General features: G+C 56.8%; 1 protein-coding gene across 1 annotated transcript; it reads left to right on the top strand.

Annotated features, from left to right (window-relative positions):
* Nucleotides 1–2,775: 2,775 nt before the first annotated feature.
* ONECUT2 (one cut homeobox 2) lies at nt 2,776–13,644 on the top strand. The gene is given in 3 exon segments (XM_069001923.1): nt 2,776–2,898; nt 2,900–3,815; nt 13,358–13,644. Coding segments are annotated over 3 exon segments (1,314 nt in total). The 5' UTR covers nt 2,776–2,787.
* Nucleotides 13,645–15,211: the final 1,567 nt, after the last annotated feature.

Here is a 15,211-nt window from a genome sequence, read left to right as displayed (position 1 = left end):
ACGGCTGTTTTAGAGGAGAACTCCCTGCGCCTGTGCCATGTCCTGCACTGAGGTGTCACCCTGGAGTCACCCTTTCCTGTGTGGTTTGGGTCAGGTGCCAGGTGTGGGTGCTGCAGGACACTACAGAGACGAACCCCAGAGAACAAAAGAGGAGAGAAATTAAACTTCATATTCCCAGGGGAGCCACAGCCCAAACCAGAAGCATGCTGGGCAAGAAAGCTCAGCCAGGCCAGGTCAACCCCCAGGTTTGTCCCACCCCACCATCCCTGGACACTCCACTGCTGCCTCTTTGGGGGGAGTGAGAGCACCTGGCCGCAGCACGGGGAGCCCTGGCTGCAGGCAGGCAGGAGGAGGTAAGCTAACAAAGAGACTCCCTCCTCCCTCCCCCAAGAGCAGAGGGAAAGCCTCTGGCAAAGGCAGCCATGCAGGCAGGGAACGCTGTCCCGCTGGGTAGCTGAAGCTCGCTGGGCTGGAAGCTGCAGCAGCCACCCGGCTTCCAGCACTGCTCCTGCCACCGTGCCCAGCTGCCAGCTCGGCTGGGCCTTGTCCTGCCTGGATGACAAAGGACACCCAGCACCCTCCTGCCTCTGAGGGCAGGCACGGCCCCATCAGGATGCGCCCTCTGCTTTGGGTACAACCGCGCCGTGCATGGATGGTTTCACCTTGGCAGGTTGATTCCCAGGAAGATTTTGACACGAATTTGGAAAGACACCAGAATTAGGCACTATGGTGTGTAACAAAACATCCTCTGGGGACACAGCCATCAGGTGCAGGTTTGGAAAGAAAAAGTCAAAGTCAGGCCTGATGAATTTGTTGGAGAAGAAGAAGGCAAGGCAAAGCAAGAGGAAAAGAGAGAAAAAGAGAAGAAAAGAGAGGAAAAGAGAGGAAAAGGGAGGACACGGGCACCAGCACATCTGCGGCACCAGATTCCCATCAGGATCTGCCCACCCACCCCCCTCCCGCCTGCCCACAGCCTCTGGACCGCTGCACTTGCTTCTCTTTTCCCCAAATCAACTGCAACTTTTGCCTTCCTTTAGGAAGAACAAAAAGATTTCACACATAACTTGCCCTGAACAAAGGCACCTCACGCCAGGGCTTTCTTTTTTGTCTTTCTTTCTTTTTCCTTCTTCACCACAAGCTGACAGCAGGAGGAGTATCTGGGGCGGGGGGAGCTCCACTTTATACCCGCCTGATTAGTGCCAAAAAGCAGCCCGGAAAACACTGTGAGTTCCAGAGACGCCGAGACGACAGCATGGAGAGAAACGGGTAATTATCATTTGGGATCCAATCTGTAGGGAAACTGGATGCTGTCATACACAACCTGTTTGCAAGGAGATTCCAGGTGCTCTGGAGAGTGGCCTGATGATGGAGTGTCCAAAAGGTGACATTTCTCCCCATTTCCCCCCTTTCAGTTACTGGAATGACCCAGTGGAGGTGGGACCCTCACAAATACAGAGACGGCTATCAGGGCCAAGATATGGATGACACAAGACGCAAGGACAAGGCTGCTGTTGCTGCTGTGCTACTGATTAAAGGAGTGGGCAGAAGTAGTGAACTGCACAGCTGGGAGCAGCAGGCACAGCCCAACCCGATGTGTCTTGGCACGGGTGCTTTGCATGGGCTGTGCCATAGCAGGCAAGTCCCCACTTGCCAGTTCCATGCCAGAGGATGCTGTCCCCTCGGGCCCTGAGCCCACTGGGATCCTGCCCGCTGCTCCTCGGCCGCTCTCCTGGCTCCCCGTCCCTGTCCGCTTCCATCCGTCCTGCCCGTGCCCACAGAGCCGCGGTGCCAGCCCCTCGCCATGAGCCCTGCGGAGCTGTGCGCTGCCCCTGCCAGCCGCGAGGACTCAGGGGCGGCCTGGGGAACCGGCCCTTCCTCGGCAAGAGGGGGGAACGCCCGTCCGTGTGTGCACCGGTGAGCGGGACCCCACAGCCGTGTGCCAGCGGGGTGGCACGGGGACGCGGGGCTCCTGGCACTGCACCATGCACGCCCGGCTGACGTGCATCCATCACACCTTGTTAATGAGCCCTAATTCAGCCGCATTTAAGGCAACTGATAACCAGTAACCAACAGCACAGATCGGCGCTGTACCGTGGTTTGCAGCAGCGCCGGCTGTGTGCAGCGGGGCCCCTGGAGCAGCCGGCTGCGGAGCCCCGCTGCCGGACCGGGGCTTGCTGGGCCGCCTGCCGGGAGGAGAGCCGCGCGGCCGCCGCGCCGCCAGGGCAACAGGTCCCCGTGGCGGCAGTGCGGGAGTAGCTCTGGCCGCTCCCGGGGCCGGTTCGGGGCCGGTCCCGGCGGCGCCGTGCGCCCCTCACTCTACAAAGACGGTGGCAGCTTTAAGGGCCCCGCGGTCCCCTCACGGAGGCCCCTCCCCCCGCCCCTCAGCGCGCGACCATTGGCGGCCCCGGCGCGCTCCGCCTTTCCCGCGCTGCCCCGCCGCCCTCACGCCCTCACGCCCTCACGCCCGCCCGCGGCGCAGGCCCGGCCCCGCGGGCGCGGCCGGGGCGGGGCGGCCCCGGACAGCTCCCGCCGCCCGCAGACGGCGGCGGCGGCGGCGAGGCGAGGACATGGCGCGGGGCCGGCGCGGCGGGCCCGGCTGAGCCGCCGCTGCCCGCGGGGCGGGCGGCCCCGGGCCGCGGCGGCCGCCGCCCCGATGAGCGGATGAGGAGCGGGCGCGGCGGCCGGCGGTGCCTGGGCGGGGAGCCGGGTGCTTGCGCCATGAACCCCGAGCTGGCGATGGAGCCGCTGGGCAGCCTGCACGGGGCGGCGGGGCACGAACCGGAGCTGATGGGCAGCCCCAGCCCCCACCACGGCGGGCGCGGCGCGGGGCCGCTCCGGGTGCCGCCCCCCCCCCCCGCCGCCGCCGCCGCCGCCGCCGCCGCCGCACCAGGAGCTGCCCCCCGCCGCCCGGCCCGCCATGGTGCCCAGCATGGCCTCGCTGCTGGACGGCGCCGCCGAGTACCGGCCCGAGCTCTCCATCCCGCTGCACCACGCCATGAGCGTGCCCTGCGAGGCCTCGCCCCCCGGCATGGGCATGAGCGGCACCTACACCACGCTGACGCCGCTCCAGCCCCTGCCGCCGATCTCCGCCGTCTCCGACAAGTTCCACCACCCGCACGCCCACCCGCACGCCCACCACCACCACCACCACCACCAGCGCCTGCCGGGCAGCGCCGGCGGTGGCTTCGCGCTCATGCGGGACGAGCGCGGGCTGCCGGCCGTCAACAGCCTCTACGGGCCCTACAAGGAGGTGCCGGCCGTGGGGCAGAGCCTCTCGCCGCTGGGCAACGGGCTGGGCCCGCTCCCTGGCGCCCAGCAGGGCCTCCACGGCTACGGGCCGCCCGGCCACGACAAGATGCTGAGCCCCAACTTCGAGGCGCACGCGGCGATGCTGGCGCGGGGGGAGCAGCACCTGCCCCGGGGACTGGGGACACCCCCGGCTATGCTGCCGCCCCTGAACGGCGCCCACCACTCCGCGCCCCCCGGGCCGCCGCCACCGCACGGCCCCGCGCTGCCCGCCGGCCGGGAGCGGCCGCCCCCCGCCGCCGGCCCGCAGGGGAGCGGCGCGGGTCAGCTGGAGGAGATCAACACCAAGGAGGTGGCACAAAGGATCACGGCGGAGCTGAAGCGCTACAGCATCCCGCAGGCCATCTTCGCCCAACGAGTGCTGTGCCGCTCCCAAGGGACCCTCTCGGACTTGCTGCGGAACCCCAAGCCTTGGAGTAAACTGAAGTCCGGCCGGGAGACGTTCCGCAGGATGTGGAAGTGGCTGCAGGAGCCGGAGTTCCAGAGGATGTCTGCCTTGCGGCTGGCAGGTAGGTGCGGGCCAGCGCCCTGAGGGGAGCGGAGCGCGACCGCCGGAGCCCAGCGCTGCCCCGCCGGCCCCGCAGTGCGTCCTCCGCCGGCCCGGCCCGGCCGCTTCCCCGCTGCGCGCTCCGCCCTTGAACCACGGGGCTGTGCGGGGCCGGCCAGTTCCCACCTCCCGTAGCGCCGGCACCGCGCAGTTCGGCTCCGTCCGGCGGGGCTGTGCGGGGCTCGGGGCCGGCGGAGGGGAGCGCTCCGCTGCCGCTACCGCTGCCCGGCGGCGGGGCCGGGGCTGCTCTCCAGGGCCGGGTGCTGAAGGTGCGCACTCCGCACCGCACCGCGCTCTCCGCGAGCATCCCTCCTGGCGCTGCCGGGAGCAGCGGGAGGGGGGGGGGCCGGGAGGGGGCTCCGCGTCCCGGGACAGGCGGGGCCGGTGGGAGCGGGCGGGGGCCGGACCCGCGCAGCCCCCGCAGCCCCGGCCCGGCCGCATTGTCCGCGGAGGGCGCGCGGGCGCCCCCTGGCGCGGTCGCGGGGCGCCGCAGCCCCCATTGTTCTGCGGGGGCCGCGGGGGGGCGGCGGGCAGCGACCCCGGTACCGACCCCCGGTACCGACCCCCGGTACCGACCCCCGGTAGCGATCTCCAGCAGCGCCCGCACCGGGGGTGAGCGGGACGCGCCCGGCGAGAGCTGTCCCTGCCGTGGGGCCGTGCGGGGTGCGTCCGCGGCGCGGTGGGTGCCCGGGGGTCGCCGGCCGGTCGGTCCCGCGGGAGTGAGGGCAGGGCCCCGCCGCGGAGCACGGCCGGGGCTGCCTCCCCCCTCCCCGGGAACCGCGCGGCCGTGGACGTGGGTGTAGAGGGACACGGGGGGCTCTGGCGCGGGCAGAAACGCGTGGGACAGACCGCGGCATGGGGCGGGGGCCAGGGACCGGGCCGCTCTGCTCTGACAGTGACGAAAATCCGGGGGTGTTTGTGCCACCGAGTCCGTCCTTGTTTTATTTCAATTGATTCCGACGCGGGCAGATTGGTCCCCAGTGGCCAGGGACACAGCAGGCTGTCCCCAGGGCTGCCCGCTCTGCTGGCACACCCGGAGGGGGCTGAGGGGACGCGGGGGTCTCTGCGGTGCGGAAATGGGCACAGAGAGTCCTTGCACGAGGAGCAGCTGCCGAGCGGGGCTGGGATGCAGCAGAGCAGGGCAAAGAGCAGCCATGGATGATTGATGGCCGTAATCCCTGCCCGACCCCTAACCAGAGGTGCTGCGGGTTAAACACCCACGGCCTAGGGTCTCCAAAACCCCCACGGAGAGTGCTCGGGCTTTCCCGAGGTGCGGGGCAGTCCCGGCTGTGCTGCCCGTCGGGAGAGGGATGCTGATGCCCTCCTCGGCTCTAACGGCAACTGCAAACTCCTCTCGTCCCGTCCAGCACCCGCGGGCATCCTCTCTGTTTGCAGCCAAATGAAGGTGCCGAGCTCTGTCTGTGACAGGGACGTTGGAGGGACAAGAAGGGTTTTGGGTTTTTTGCTGAGCACACGGTGATGTCGCCTTCACAAACAAACGTGTATCAAGAGGGAAATCGATGCAGATAATGTTTAGAAGATTAAAAGAGCATTAATGCTGGCAACAGGAGCATCAGCGTGTGGACCCAGTTTTCATTGATCTGGAACCTGAGCCGGCTCATTTCCAGTAACGTGGCTGGTGCTTTTCCTTCCCAGCACTGGACCCGGGTGGGGGTTCCCCGTGGAGCCCTACATATAGAGCAGAAAATCAGGAATCACAGCTGCACGCAGAGTTATGCCTGTACAATTCTGGATCTCTGCTTTACCAGTCCCCCTGAATGCCTCTGCATCCAGGAGTAAAGTTTGGAGGGAGCTCAGGTGCTGAGTGGGCATGGATTCCCCATGGAGCAGGAAAGACCTTTGCAAATTACCTTTCCCTTCAGGAAATCGATTATTTTAATTTCCTTTTATTACCACGTGTGAATATGCGGCCCCATTGCCTCAGTGCTTCCTTCTCCCCCTTTACTCGTTTGCTTAAATCCCTCTGAGCATGGGGAAAAAGCCACAAGTATTTCAGGTTTTAAAACAAACAAACAAACAAAACCCACCAGCTATTTGTCCCATACTCCTGGAAATTTTTCCCAAGTGGGGCAAAAATCTACTGTCCTTGAAGGGAAATCCCCCTCTCCCTGTGGGAGCCGTAGCAGGGTAGGTGTGCTTAGTATTTCTTATTATTACAGAAGATGTATAGTGCTGTTTATTCTATTCTATTCTAACCTAATCTAATTTAATCCTATTATTTCTCTGCTTATTGTCTCTTCTTGGAGGTCTTTAAGACTCCTCCATCAGGGGACGGTGCTGGGGGTTTCTGTGCGGGAGGGTGCGGGCAGGACCCGCTGTGAACGGGGAATTCCGTGCGTGCTCTGGAGCTCCGAGGGCAGAGCACCCTTTTGGGGTCACCGTGCGCGTGTCTCGCTGCGGCTGGGGCCGGGGAAGCGGCGAGTGCCCTCCCGGGGACACCGCGCTGCCCCCGGGGCACGACGGGGGCTTTGGGAGGGTGGGACAAACGCTTTTCCCACAAAACCACCCCCGGCGGCGGCATCAGCCCGGGACCTCGTCCCCAAAGCGGGCTGGTGCCCCCGCTCCTGCCGCTTCCCTCCGGGAGAGCGGGGCTGCCCTCGGGACGGGGGGATCGGGGCTCCCAACCCTCCCTCCTGCCCTCCCTCCCCGCCGCGGGAAGGTGTCGGGAAAGCCCCGGCGGCCCCGACATACAGTCCCTACATTTCTGTGGGGTCAGCAGAGCGCTCCGCCGCCTGTTTACCTTCTCCGGTGCCGGATCGCCTTATTGATGATTAAACACTTTTGTACCAAAACACCATCAATGATTCATGTGTGCAGAACTGCCCGACCCCCGCTCCGTGCTCAGACCCGTCAGTACCACGGAGAGCGGCGGAGAGGGATGAGAGCGGGGAAGGAGGGAAGGGAGGAGGAGAGCGGGAGCGGGAGCGGGAGCGAGACGAGACGCCCGGGGCCGGCGAGCCGTGGGTGACGGAACCAGGAGTGGGCGGTGGCAGCGCCACATGCCAGGCTGAGCCCCTGCACCCCCAAGTCCCCCAGGCCAAGGAGAGGGGTCCCACAGTGAGGAATGGGCTGTGGACCGTTGTCTGCCTGTCCCCTGCCTCTTTGTGCCCTACCAAATGCTTCTTCCCTGGATTTTGAGACTATGTTGTTGTCTGTATCTCCAGCTAAAAATTAAGGCATGATAACATCTGTATCAGGCGAATTGCCTATTTATAAAACTATTTCTTAGTGTAGAACTAAATATACAGGTACATAAAGGTTTTCTGAAAGGTGCTTAGTGGCTTGAAATATTGGTGCTCTCTTCAGCTATAGATTAGTGGTTGTGTTTGAACAATCCATGCAGTAAATTGTGGTGCCAGCTGATAAATTATATTTCTCATGTACCAACTTTCCGAAATAATACCCTGCCCCAGCTCTTTGTTCCACATCATTTCTGAAGGCGTTTCTGCCACACAGAAATCTGTTTTGGCGAAGCAGATGAGTTTTATCAGTTTCTTGATTATTTGGTAAAGTTACTTCTGAGTACATTTGTGATTAAATGTATTTCTATATTGTTCCCCCTACTTTTTAAAAGAAACAATTAATTGGTCATCATGTGCTAGTCAATCTGAAGCTGTTCTTCACTATTTCCTTATCAGATTTTTTCCCCAGCATCTCTTTTTTTCCATGTATCTCTTGCCCATCACTGTTTGAACTGGAATAGCCCAAACTCAAGTATTCCTCTGCAGCTGAAAATTGCCACAATTTATTTGTGGCGAGGAATGCATAAAGGAGAGGACATATTTGCCAAAAGGATTATTTCCCAGTGACTGGTGTTGGTTCTTCCCACACTCTGTAGGGGCGTTTTGGCTCTGCACTGTGGCCCCGGGTGCTCATCCCTGGTGCTCCTCCCTGGTATTATTCACAAAACCTTGTCCTGGATGTTGCTGCCATCCAGCAGCTGCAGGAGCTTTTCCTTCCCTTCCAATTAGCCATTACTGGGAGATGACAAGCTTCCTGCAGTACCCAACACGGCTGTGCCGAGCCTCCGAGCACTAAAGGCAGCAGACTCCTCTCATCAGAGCAGCTCCCCTGGAGCTGCCTTCAGAGTGGAAACGGGGCTCTGCAGGTGTACGGAGAATGGATCTCAGAGGGAAAGCAGGGCTGAAAGGGACTGCAGACATCACTTGTCCTGGCAGTCTGCCCCTTTCTTCAGGAATCTCCAGAGGGGGATTTTTTACCTAAGTGATCTCTTCCAGGGCTTACAGGTACAAAAAAACCCCTTAATGACTGGCCTTAATCTCACTTTTTGTCTTTTAAATCCTTTGCTTCTCATCTTATCCCCACTAGACACAGCAAAAAAGAACATTCCCTTCCTTCTGATAGCAATCTATTTATATTTAAGTCTCCCATCTTGTCTCCTGTCTTCTCTGGAAAAAGCCCATCATACCTGGGCCATGAATATGCAGGGAAAGAACTATATCCAACGGGACAGATAATACATCTCTTTTTCCAAGGTAAAAGATTTTGTATCCAGCTCTATCAATCTTGCAGACTTTTGCATAAAAGGCTCTCTGATTTATAGAGGGTTTTGCACACAGAAATCATACCAAACAGACTAATCTCAAATGGGTTTGGTGATAACATCAGCCAGACAACTCGCTGATGGCAGAGAGAAATGCAATCAAAAAATAAATTGGAGAGTTTTGGGGTTGTTTGGGGTTTTTGAGCTATTAAATCAAACTGCTCCATTGTGAAAAAAGGGACTCAAACCACTGGTAAATGCTGCACAGAGGAATTATTAGACAAGCGATAGAGGCTGGCAGGTTCCCAAAACGCAAATTGTCTCCGAGACCAAAATATCTCTCAGTAAGCAGGGAACATATTTATGAGCAGTGGTGATTTTCCAGCAGTTCTCATCCCCTCATAATGGGATGGGAGCACGAGGCCTGTGCTGAGGCATTAAGCTTTGGCAAGCAGCACTCGGCTGCAGGAGGGGAAGGAAGAGCAGAAGGAAGTCTTCCTCAGAGAGCTTCCCACACACCTTCTTCTCCGTGTTCCTTCTCCCGTGGGCTTGTCCTGCCCACTCCTTCCTGTGGGCATGGTGGGATCCATGGCCCCTCTCCCCTCCCTTCCTCACCTCCACCTCTCTGGAGCCTGCCAGGAGGGCCCCTCTCCTGCTGAAGCTGAGCTTTCCTAAGCCCCTGGGAAGAAGGAAATGGGAACCTGAGTGTGTGGAGAAACAGGGCTGCTCTTGCTTTGTGTGTTCAGCTGAAGTGCAAGGAGAGCTTGGAGGGCAGCACAGGTCTGGCTTTCCTGGAGAACCTGGTGGAGCTTTGCTCCTGTCCTTTCCTCTCCTGTTCTTCCTAATTCCACCCTATCGATAACAGGCAGTAAAAGGAAATGCTTATGTCCTACTTTCTCCCATGGGTCAGAATTCCTGAAAATTGGAGCACACAGCAAGGATTCACTAGATCTGTCCTTCCCCTTGCAGTAAGATTTCAGGCTCTTGCTCAGCTCTTGCTTACCCACCTCAGCTTTAAATCCCCAGCCCTTCCTTGGAAAAGATGCCCAAAGTCCTTCCAGTCACAGCTGTGTTCGGGTACCTCCAGGGTTGTGCTGGTGCATCACTTGGAGATGCTGCTCCAACAGGCAGAGCACTTGGCATGGGGAAGGCCTGGCTTCATCCCTGTGCTCTGACAAGGGGAATATAAATCCTTGTCACTGGAAAGTGTTATAATTCAGCTGGAAACTATTTGGGGATTCAAAAGGGAGAATCTCCAGAACAAGAGGAAGCATAAATCTCCCAGGTGTTAGATGTGTGGGACTCTCAGAGTGCAGCCAGAAGGATCCAGAGTTGTGCTGTGCTGGAAGGTTCCAGTGGTACCCAGAGGCTCCTGTCAGAAATCCTGTGCTGAGGTGGGTGCTGCAGCACTGCAGGGAGGGAGCAGAATTTACAGCCCAATTCCAGCCATCCAGCAGATTTACAGGAGACTGGACACAAACAGCCTGAGAGCTGTGGCGTGCCAGGAAGAAACATAAAGGAGCCATGTCCCCAAAACCATTCATCTTTTCTTCTCAGAGAGCTGCAGGATGCAGGGCTTGGAGAGGGGTGGCATTCCGTGGGGATTGTGCAGGATTGACAGGGAAAAATCAGGTGGGGTACCAAGAAAACGCCTTCCTGGCTGGAAACAGCCGGGCTGTGAGCTTCTTTTTTGGAGCATTGCAGGAATCCCTGGATCTCCAAACAGGGAACACCTCACCACTACAATGGATGAGCAAGCAGAACTTCTCTGGAAGAACAGAATTAACTTCGTGCTACACATCCAATCTGTTTTTCTGGATAAATGCCATCAAGGGCATTCCTAGGGTTTCAAAAATAAGGGGTTTGGTGTGTATGCAGCAGCTGGGATGAGCAGCACTGGCTGCCCACCCCGACAATGTGATTATTTGCATCTTCATTCTGATTGCTCCTTGTTCCATAATGATTTTGTACACAGCGGAGTACTTAACCTAATTTGTATTGATCTCAATTGCTCTCATTCGTGCATACTTAATTCAGAGAGGTAATCAAATTGATTTCTGAGGCCTAGTTTTTAAGAGATTGTAGTAACAGGGATATACCAGGGCTTGCTTTAAGTGAATCACAGCAAAAGAAAAACATTTTCAATCTTTAGAAAACGCTTTGGTGGTCATTTCATTGTGTTCAGTATTACCAGAGTAATTACATTTCCCTCACATTGAGTCCTCTCCAAAATCAAATTGAGGAGCAGTTTTAGTTCCATCAGACAGATAACTGGGTTTGGGTGACTTTGCACCCACACAAACCACATAGGTGGGATCAATATTCACGGCTTGTCCTTAGGAACGATGGAGAGTGAGGACTTACTGCCGGATTAAGGGAATATTGGTCTCTGCTTGGCTCCTCCTTAACACCTGCTCTTTGTTTCATGGGTGCAGAGCCACTTTTGCCATCGGTAAAAACATGCAGAACCAGAGAAGCACAGGAGCTGTGTTGTTGGTATTTCCAGTATCCTGGCAAGTGGCTCAGCTTCTCCCGGGGCTTCTCGGGCACTGCTCCGGCCCCTGGGACCCCTCCCTGGCCTCCTCCTCCTTCTTATGATGGTGACCTTTGTGTCTTCATCTCTGTCTCCCTCCTGGAGAAGTGCAGGAGCCGAGGAAGGAGGGAGGCCATGGAACATCCCTGCCCCATGCCTGAGGGCTCAGAGGGTGGGATTGAGCTGAGCACTAGAGCTCCTAGATATTTTTCAGGATTTGTGGCTGTTTGGAATGCCTGGGCTGGCTAGGTTCCTCTCTTGTGGGGAAGAAAATGGAAAATCAGAGTCATTGTTGTAGAAAATCAGACAAATGAACTATTAGTAGGGAAATTCAGTGGGATGATCCTCAGCGTGTCACAGCGCAGCGTCAGGTCCCTGCACCCTCTTAATGCTCTTCAAGTCGTAGGCCTCCTCTTTGGTCCACGCTAACGGATGCAGCACTGACCCCATTTCTGAGCAGTTCCTATATTGTTTCTGTGGAAGAGCATCTTTAGTCCAGTGCAGAAGAAAAAGGAAGCTTTTATATTTATTTTTTTCCCACAGTTATGGCTTTCAGTTCGTGCCGGTTGTCCGTTTTCTTCCATAGGATATGTTCAGGTTTAACGGCAGCTAATAAATCAAATTGTGCTTAGAATCCAGACGGTCTCTTCCCTTCCCTCTGCTGTTAAAACCTTTCTCTTTCTTCCCGGAAAATCACTTGATTTTATTAGAGTGCTCACCCCATTTTTCTCTGCTGAGAGATGCACGTCAGGTGCAGCGTTTGCCTTTGTGGGGCCTTTTCAAGAGCAAACTCAACAGTTCAAGGAAAGTATTTACTGAATGCATCAAAAAGCACATACCTCTGCATTATTTATTATCAGATACCAATAACTGTAAAACGCAGAGTATCTCTGGACATAAATTAGTGATGGTAGGAAACACTCCACTCATCCCAGTGTCCCGGAACCGATTAGAAGCTGCAGCAAAGATGCTTGTGCTCATCATGTCCCCAGCACCAGGGACATCACGGCATGGATTCCAGACACTTGGCAAAGTAAACCCAGCTTAAAATCTGCTTTTTCAGCTCAGACAGGCAGTAGGATATTATCTGTGTGGTGTCAGAGGTGCAGTCAGAGAGCCCAAATTCTTCCCTCCTGGTGCCTCGGGGATAATGCCCTTGGAGAGGGCGGATCTGGCCATTGGGACACAGGTGCACGCTCCCCCTGATGCCTCTGGCATGTCCAGGCAGGAGCATCCATGCTGCTTCCTGCTGCCGTGGCTCCAGCCAGAGCCCTGTGCTGGTGCCACTGCTCCGGGAGGGCTGTGCTGGGAACATTCACCCACAACCCCTGTCTGGGTCTCAACCCGACTCTCAGGACCATCCTCCTCTTATACTTTGGAGTATTTTGAGGCCTGACCTTGACCTCCCTCCCAGAGGCAGCTCTGCTGCAGCCACTGCAGTTTGGCAGCTGAGAGGGGTCAGGGTCAGGCACTCCAAAAAAATACTCCAGTTTCCTGCAGAAATGCTGTGAGATCCTGGCCCTGCACAGAAGGAGGCACTCGGTGCCACAGTGCCTGAGCCAGGCTCCACACAGGTACAGCTGTGACTGGGTTAATTACAGACATTGCCACAGTCTGACTTTTACTTTTGGGCCAGCTTCATTTCACATTCCAGACCTGCAGAATTATTTAACAGGGGTGCTTAAAACCCACCCACTTATCAATTCTCTGGGCTCATTTTGTCCCGGCACATTACCTAACCATGTCAACATATGGATTTTCTCCCTGTGCCCGGCGCAGACAGCCTGGGCAGGCTATTTTTAAGTGTGGGCGTGCTCCGGCAGCGGTATTGGTTTCAGCACTTGCTGTTCTCTCTCTGCTAATAAATACAGAGCAGCTATTAATACAGATGGATTTTAGGATCCATTAGCATCGCTCAGTGCAGTGATGGTCCGGCACTGCTGCCCTGCCTGACCTGAGCTCTGACAGGAGCTTCTGCCTGGCTTCACTCTTGGGACATGCCCCGGGAAGGGGGACCGGCACTGGGAGCGGTGCCCTGGGGTGGTGGCACTGCAGGAGTCAGGCTGCAGGGGAGGAGTAGGGAAGGACCAGGTGAGCCAGTGCCTGACCCCTGTGCTGGGAGGCCAAGCGAGTCCATGGCAGTTTTTCCCCTTGGTGGTCACACAAAGTTGCTGCTACTGGAGCTTTGATGGGGGTTTGGGCTGTTTAAAGGGATTAAACGTATGTTCAACTGTTACTCCTAGCAATTGAGAGGTATTGAGGATGTAAAAGCAATGCAGCCCACTGGACTCCTCTGGGAGCCCTCAGGTTCCGTGTGCCAGAGCGGTGCTGGCTCAGCCGGTGACACTTGCGCCCACCGTGTGTCAGTGCCTGCCACTGCGGTGGCCGGCGGGGTCTGTGGGCACCACCCTGACACTTTCTCTCTGTCTCTGCCACCCCTTCCCAGCCTGCAAACGCAAAGAGCAAGAGCCCAACAAAGAGCGGAACAACTCCCAGAAGAAATCCCGCCTGGTTTTCACGGACCTCCAGCGCCGAACGCTTTTCGCCATCTTCAAGGAGAACAAGCGTCCCTCCAAAGAAATGCAGATCACCATCTCCCAGCAGCTGGGCCTGGAGCTCACCACCGTCAGCAACTTCTTCATGAATGCCCGCCGGCGCAGCCTGGAGAAGTGGCAGGACGACCTGAGCTCCGGGGGCTCCTCCTCGGCCCCCAGCACCTGCACCAAGGCGTGAGGGGCGCGGCACGGCCGGCACAGCGCAGAGAGAGCGGCCTCGCAGCAGGGCCCCTCGCTGGTGACTTAAAGCACAATCCCCCCGCAACCAACCCCAGCCCAGCTGTTCCCGAGGACATTCCTACGGCTTCTCGTCAGTCTTAGCAGGCGCAGGCTCCACTTTAACCTCTCTCCACACAATACTATGCTCAGGACAGGCGAAGCAGGTCTGAAACGTAGGGGAGTCGTTCTTGAGGCAGGTTTCTCCTGAGCCCCAGGTTTCCGTGGCCGGCGGGAGCCGCTGCCAGCCCGGCAGCCTCCCGTGCCCAGCGCCTGCCGTGTGCTGGCCACACCACCCTGCGGCCACACGACAACGGAGCACAAAGTTGGATACTAAAAACCCAAGACGCTGTTTTTAAACTCAGGCATGGTTTTGTTAAGTGTTTTAGGGGAAAAAAAATCAGATTTAGGTTTTTTTTGGTTGGTTTTTTAGTTTGATTGAATCAGCTTGTTCTTGGATCAGAAAAATTCAGTTTTCTTGAGCTCAAAGTATCAAGCACAAAGCCAGTAGCTACAGCCATGGTCTGTCCCTGGCCTGCCCAGGGCAGCTGTGCCAGCTGCAGCCTGACATCCCAGGAACACCACGGAGATGGCACGAGCCTCAAGCACAGCTGGCAGTTCCTCGCAAGCTCTGTGTTTGTACCTAATGCACACTCAGGAGGTCGATGGAACTGCTACAGTTCATGGAGCAACACAATGTTTTGGAAGATCCAGATTTATTTACATTATTACATCCTTTTTAGTTTCCAGGAATCTGGTTTCTCCTCGGCAACAGCTGTGTTACCGAAACCTTTTTAGCGTTCAATGTATTTTTGTTCATTTTTTCAATATTTTATGGTACTTTCAAGCAGGAAAAGAAACAGAAACAAGCCCTTCAGATACCATGGACCGTTTCAGATGTGCCGCGTTTAGCTCTATTGCATCCCTAAGTTCCTTTTCCCTACCAGCTCCCCGAGCTGGCAGGAACACAGCACACCAAAGAGACAGGATTTCTGCAAGCCAAAGATGTTTATAACTTGCCATTTCTCTTTGTCATCGCTGGTGCGGGTGGTTGGCTGGCGCTGGGGAAGCCTGGCAAGCTCCGAGCCCTCTCTCCAGCTCCGTGCAGCGGAGCCTCCCCGGCGGTGGCGGAACGGCCGCTGGCTGGTGACCGGCCCGGCGCGGCTGTGCTCCGCTAGAGACACTTGAGACTTTTTTTATGTACTACTTAATCGAAACCAAAGAAACATTTTCTGCACCTACTTCTGCAACAAACTGTTCCATTGAAAGATAAAATAAAAATTTAAAAAAACCAAGGAAGCATGTCAGGAAGCAAACGAATACCACACTGTGTTCTACAGACATCTTGGACATTTTCGGAAGCAGATCTCAAAGAAAGGGTTGATGAGAATGAGAACAAAGCAAAGCCAGTACGATTGCTGCTTCATTTGACAACTCAAGTCATCTTAAAGTTGAAGATTGTCTTTAATTTGTGCCTATGCAGTTTTTTCAAAAGAACAAGGAACAGAGCAACCAAAACCTCAACAGCT

Source organism: Aphelocoma coerulescens (genome assembly GCF_041296385.1).
Source record: "Aphelocoma coerulescens isolate FSJ_1873_10779 chromosome Z unlocalized genomic scaffold, UR_Acoe_1.0 ChrZ, whole genome shotgun sequence".
NCBI lineage: Eukaryota > Metazoa > Chordata > Aves > Passeriformes > Corvidae > Aphelocoma > Aphelocoma coerulescens.
This window is presented reverse-complemented; position numbering and strand designations above follow the sequence as displayed.